The sequence below is a fragment of the Antrostomus carolinensis genome, unplaced genomic scaffold (assembly GCF_000700745.2).
Source record: "Antrostomus carolinensis isolate BGI_N321 unplaced genomic scaffold, ASM70074v2 scaffold38556, whole genome shotgun sequence".
In the NCBI taxonomy this organism is placed as follows: Eukaryota; Metazoa; Chordata; class Aves; order Caprimulgiformes; family Caprimulgidae; genus Antrostomus; species Antrostomus carolinensis.
The window spans coordinates 13,634-20,151 of NW_010323222.1; the positions used below are offsets into that span (position 1 = coordinate 13,634).

The following is a 6,518-nucleotide window of genomic DNA, read 5'->3' on the forward strand; positions in this document are numbered from 1 at the left end:
GGGACAGCCTGCTGCTCCCCCACATAAAGCCTCCAGGCTCACCCACATGCAAAAGCTAATAAGCATAATAATGCAGATTAAAATTCCCTGGAGTAAGTGTCGTGAAGGGGGTTACACTGGGATAACTATGGTCAGAGAATCCACCCGTTGAATTCCCCACTGGATGCGTACCTTAGTTGGGCACATCCCCAAGCTCAGTGGCTCCTCGTCAGCTGCTTTGGATGCACAGCAGTTGTCTCCATTCAAGTGGCTTTCCCGATCGAGCCCACCCTGGCACGCTGCAGAACTGCCAATTTAGGAGCTGACTTTTTTTTCCATTAAGTGTGAGCAGCTAATTCCAGCCATGACCACAGCCGTTTCATTGAGTGGGTGAACGTGCACGAGATATATTCCACAACCTATTTTGGGTTGACAATAAACGCTAGGTGCCTGGCTACGTCACTCCCCACTGTCTTAAATGGTCTAGAAATAAAATGGCTCTGGGAGGCGGGTGTTTGCCTGTGGTACCTGCACGCAGAGGCTGGCAGCTCACACATTTGCACCAGAGAGGCTGATGGCAGCCACACGTTACCAGTGCCAGGCAGAACAGAGCGCGCCACCAAGGGCTGCCCGGGATGGGGCAGGGCTGCGCCTCTGGCACTTCTCGCCTCTCCTCAAGAGAGCAGTCCCCCTCCTCCCTTCTTGGCTCCGCATCCTTCATCTGCAGAGTAAGAGATCCTGAGAAAGGGAGCACAAACCTTGCTTGTCTGGGCTCGGCTCTCAGAGATCCCAAGTGTCCTCTGGTGGTGTGGAGTGGTTCATGACATCCTCTTCGTCAGGTTTCATCAGGCAGCATAGGTCAGGAGGAGAGCAAGGACAAGGAGGGGCTAAGTGAAGAACTGTGCTGCATCTCTCCAACTTTTGCTCCTGAACGTGGATTCAGGGCACCCACAGGGTCTGTCCTTCCTGCAGGGTCCGTTGTTTCCCCGTACTGCCAAGCTTTTGGTCCCCACTGCAATGCTCAAGCTTTGCACTATTTCCAGAGGGCGCTTTTCTCCTGAATAGAGAAGAAGCAGAAACGGAGATGACACTCCCTGTAAGCAATGCTCAGGAAGTAGGTAGCAGGTACAGAATCAGAGAGGACAATAAGAGGAACTGTAGATGCAGAGACTTTTCCAGGCTCAAAGTCAGGATTCCCACATCTCCTTGGGCTTCACAAGATTTATGGAAAGTTCCACCCCACAAGGTATGGAGAAGACAAATACCAAAGCAAGGTACTGGGTGAGCTCTTGCACGCAGATGAAGCCCATAAGCCAGTGGTACTTTTGGTCTGTTCTCTTAAACAGTTTCTTCCTGCATGAAGAAAGGCAGTCCTGAGCAGGAGCTCCCCGCAGCCTCCTGCTTGGCAGCCACCTCTTCAGAGAAATCTGCATTTGTCAGGGGCTCCTGTGGGAACATATCCCCTGTATGCATCGGGCTCTTAATTAACCCAGACTTAGCAGATGAACAAACAAAGCAAATGTTGTCCCTTCGTCTGTACTGAGCCATTCCTAATAACTAGCTCAGACATGGTGGCATCAGTCCCCTTTTAATCTGTTTTAAGAGATGGGTAATGCAGGAATCTCCCTCTTCCAGCACTGGCTTAGAGCACTGAGCTAGAGAAATCAGATATAGCCCCTTGACAAGAACCACTAAAAAAAAAATCCACATTAAGACCATGCTTCCAATTGTTCTGCTGAACATGGGATCCCCACATGAGGATGCTCATGGGAACAAGGAGAGTCCCATGAGACCACCGCCAGCTCCTGCCGTCCCACTTCTGACATCCTACAGCTTTTTCTGTTTCAAGAGTGCACTGTGAAAGTTCTTGTGCTGGTACACTCTGGGTGGAGACACAAGCTGGTCCTGGCACTGGGAAAGGGTGACAGTGCCTTCCTCCTCAGCATAACCAACTTGTGCCCTGCTGTTGTCAGCCAATGCATGGTAGAGGCTGCTCCAGCTGTCTCAGAGTGGTTGTCAACAGCCAGCTAGCTCTCCTTGTGTTTGCCTTCCTGCTGGCAGATAGCATGAAATGTGCCACAGAAATGGAAGCAGCTGGTGGGGAGTCTGTGGGAACCCTCCATTGCTTCAGTCAGTGTGACACATACCCAAAGAAACAAACTTTTTCTGACCCCACCCAGGCTTTCCTCCATGGAGAGTGAGCATCTCTCCTCCAAATGCTCTCCATGGCTCCAGCCTTGCTCCTCCAGAGCAAGGCATGTGTAAGGAGAGTTCTCCCAGGAATGGCAGGGAGAGGTTTCAGAAGTAACGCTCTGCCATAGGAACGGGGTAGTGGCACCAGGCTCCGGGACAGGAGTGTCTCCCTGGGGCAGGGGTGTCTCCCATGGGGTGGGTACAGCACTGCCCTGCAGTGGAGTCCTTTTCAGTCAGGGCTCAGGTGGTTTTCAGCCTCTCTCTCAGGCTCTCTCTTTTCTATTTAGCTTGTATGTGTTGTATTTTTTCAGAGCACATCCATCTGACTTGAAGAACCCTCTTTTCTCACCCAGCTGGATTCCAGGTTACTGTTTTCTTGCCTCCCTGCTGTACAAGGGGCTGTACAAGATAACTTCCATGTTAGGATTTTTCTGGACTTTCAAGCCTTTTAAGCTAGTTTCCACTTATAAAAACTACAACCAAACAGAAAATCCTTTTCATGTGGATCTTAGCAGAGCAATGCCAGGATTTTTTAAAGGTTCTTCTCACAAGTGCAATGGTTTGGCAGTTGTTTGCAATGATTTATACTTAGTTTAGCTGGGTATTTGCAGATGTAAAAAAAGAACATTTCCCCTCCCTGCTGAAAACCTGATTTTCACTTGGAACTGCTTCACCTTGCTTCTAGATCAGAGGAAGGAGGAGGTGAACATAAAAAAATATTTATTTTCACTGGAATAATGGTGATTTGTCTTGGCTCCCAGCAAATTTTTTTTTTTTTTTAAACACAAGCTGTAGTTTTCCTCCCTGTAGTTGTCCTCTGTAGATTGCCCAAGTGACTCGAATGTGGCATTTTCTTGTGATGATGGAAGATATTTATATTTGCATTCTGCCCCTGTTTGCAGAATATTGAAAGCCTAAGGCGGGGCTGTGGCACATGGCAGCACCTGGCTGCCCACCTCCAGCAGCCCAAAGCTCAGCATTAAGGCCTGGGCTGACTGCCTAGGAGGAGGCTGAGCTGCACTTTTCAGTTAGATACCAGTGTAAACACTGGAGAGTTTCAAGATGTTCACTTAAGGAATAACAAAATGAAAGACTGACTCTAGGAAAGGTATCTCTGAGTGAAGAGGAGGGCAGGGGCAGAAGGACAGAGAGATGGTCTAGTGGAAGGTGTCCCTGCTGACAGCAGGGGGGTTGGAACTAGATGATCTTTAAGGTCCCTTCCAATCCTAACCATTCTATGATTCTATGCTGGAGTACTACATGGTGAGGTCTAAGAGAGGCCTTTTCCTACTTCTAAAAAAATAAAAATACATGCACCTAAGTGAAAAGGTAGAGGAGTAAGAAGGGAGGAAGAGGTGGAAGGATAAAAATTTATACTCCTCAGGTTTAGTTAGTTTAGGAGCTTCAACTTATCATTGACAATTTGCCTTTCCCCATCACTTGTCTACAAAAACGCTCCTGGATCTTTTGCTGTGTCATAAATTACAATTTTCATTCAGTTTTTCTAAAGGGCACCTTAGGCAGAGAGATTTAAGCAGAGTAGGAAATTGCTGGCCTGGGTAAGTTCTGCCACTATCACCCATCTTAACTGCGACACATGAAAATCAGAGATGGAAGTTTGGAAAATCCAAATCCAGTCACTTGGAAGTTGACATCCATTACAGCAGTTAAGCCAGGGCAAGCTGTGCTGCATCAAGGGGACGTTGGTTTCAGTCTGAGGTGGACGCCTGCTCACAAGGGCAAGAGTGGGAGATGGGACTGCTCCTATGGATGTGGCTGGAGCTGCTGATGACCACAGCAGAGGGGGGCCTTGCTGAACATGCACTAGTTGCCCCAAGGACAGGCTCCCCAAATGCATCCAAGTCCCTCCGAGTTAACTCAGGGGATATCTCCCACCTTTCTGTTTCTCACACAGACACGGAGAAGTCCCAGCAAAACCAGACGGACGACTCCAACCCTGAGGACGGCTCGCTCAAGAAGAAGCAGAGGAGGCAGAGGACGCACTTCACCAGCCAGCAGCTCCAGGAGCTGGAAGCCACTTTCCAGAGAAACCGCTACCCAGACATGAGCACCAGGGAGGAGATTGCAGTCTGGACCAACCTGACGGAGGCACGAGTCCGGGTAGGACTGCAGCCCTCCCACCTTCCTGGGCCTGAGCCTGTGGGGAGGAAGCAGGCCGTGATACAAGCCACCAAGCTGTCTCCAAACCAAGGAAGGAATTAGGGGCACTAGAACATTTCCCTGTCTTGAAAATACCACACACACTTCCCCCATGCTGGCAGTACCTTCCGTATCCAGTGCCACCTTGCAACAACGCAGGGAGATGCAAAGCCCCACCAGCTGTCTGCCCCAACCCAGCAGACCCCAGTGCCATCGTCCCCCAGCTTTAGCCTTGCTGGAGGGCACTCTTTGGTGTTCCCAAACCACTGTGCAGTCACAGGCGTAGTGTGGCAGAGCTCCAGCTGGAATGAGAGCTTCTCTCTTCTACTAGAAATATGAGTTAGCAGCACCATGAATAGCCTTCCAGCAGCTTCCATGCTCTAGGAAGTTATATTGTTCGAGTCCCTCCAACACTAACAGATTTTCCTGTTAGAAGACAGACTTCTAACACCCCACCCCAAGCTGGTCCTGAGGTGAAGTCAAAACAAGCAAGGTTATTTCCTCCACTCAGCAGCTCTCAAACCACATCCCCCAAATATTTTGCTTCCAAGTCACACAATTCCAACCCCTCCTCCTGGACTGTGGTCACTTGCAAATACAGCAAATATTTTCCTCCCTTTTCCCCGTGTAAAGGGCATCCATTTGTTGAGTGAGTGGGTTATTCTGTGTATTGTAAAGTGGCAGTGGCTGAGTTTTGATCTAGGTGTCAATTCTTGCTGGGAGGTGACCCTGCAGCCCAGACATCTTGCTGCAACCCTTTCCTGATGCTCAGCCTCCCAGCTCCCTGGGAGCATCCCCAGCCCTTCAACAGCTCTCGCCTTACTGGGCAAAGAGACTGGGGCAAGGCCCCTTCCAGGGACAGCCCAGAACAATTCCCATGCCCTCCCTTCTCTCTCTCTCTCTCGCAGGTCTGGTTCAAAAACCGCAGAGCTAAGTGGAGGAAACGGGAGAGGAACCAACAGGCCGAACTGTGCAAGAACAGCTTTGGAGCCCAGTTCAATGGACTGATGCAGCCTTATGATGACATGTATTCCAGCTATTCCTACAACAACTGGGCCACCAAGGGGCTCGCCACCAGCCCACTCTCAGCCAAGAGTTTCCCGTTCTTCAACTCCATGAACGTCAGTCCCCTCTCCTCCCAGCCCATGTTCTCCCCACCCAGCTCCATCGCCTCGATGACCATGCCTTCATCCATGGTCCCTTCTGCAGTGACCGGAGTACCGGCCTCCAGCCTCAACAACCTGGGAAACATCAACAACCTGAACAGCCCAAGCCTCAACTCTGCTGTCTCATCCAGTGCCTGTCCTTACGCCTCAACAGCCAGCCCCTACATGTACAGGGACACATGCAACTCCAGCCTGGCCAGCCTGCGGCTGAAGGCCAAGCAGCACACTAACTTCACCTACCCGGCGGTGCAGACGGCAGCTTCCAATCTGAGCCCTTGCCAATACGCCGTGGACAGGCCCGTATGAAGGGCTGCCCTCTGCCAACCAGGGACTTGACCTTAGCCTGACAAAAGGAGACCTTTAGCCCTACAACAGCTGTACGTCCTGCAGAGAATGAGAGTAAACGTGAGAGAGAGCAAGAGAGCGAGAGAGAGTGAGAAGCAAGCAGGCAGACAGACCTCTGTGAAGATTTGTCTAACTATTGTATGGTGAATTTTGACTATCTTTCCTTTCCCAAACCCCCTCCCTCTTGCCCACCAAACCTCCTCCCTCTTGGTAAAGAAACCAAAAGAATCTACTGGAAGCCCCGTGAGGAAACAGGAGCCCCAATGCATGGGGTGCCTGACCCATGGGCAGCAGAACCAAGCGTCTTTGAACCTGCCCCTCTGAGCCCCCCAGGGGTGAGCTCCCCAAATCCCCAGGACAGCACGGGCAAGCTGGACAAAACCACCACTGCAGGGAACAGCCAGGGACAGGGCAACACGGAGCCGCTGTTCGGTGCTGGCCAACCCCTTCTCCCTGCACACGTGTGAGATTTCAGTTAAAGAGATCTCACCCACTTATTTGTCACACAGCCAGGAAGGAAAGCCTTGTCTCAAGTCGATTGGCATCTCCCTTTATAATGCATATACACACATGACCCTTAGGACTTGAAGCCTTTAGGAACTGGGAGTTGTAAGGATATAAAATATGTATGTGTATATATATCTTTTATATATATATACAAGTACATATATAGAT

At 50.4% G+C, this 6,518-nt stretch overlaps 1 protein-coding gene across 1 annotated transcript in view; it reads left to right on the forward strand.

The window, feature by feature from the left end:
- LOC104526935 (pituitary homeobox 3) overlaps positions 1-5,804 on the forward strand; it is a 6,770-nt gene extending 966 nt beyond the window's left edge. The window contains exons 2-3 of the mRNA XM_010170524.1: positions 4,088-4,293; positions 5,241-5,804. Of these exons, the coding sequence (XP_010168826.1) occupies positions 4,088-4,293; positions 5,241-5,804 (770 nt within the window). The remainder of the gene's footprint in view (positions 1-4,087; positions 4,294-5,240) is intronic.
- The last annotated feature ends 714 nt before the right edge of the window (positions 5,805-6,518 follow it).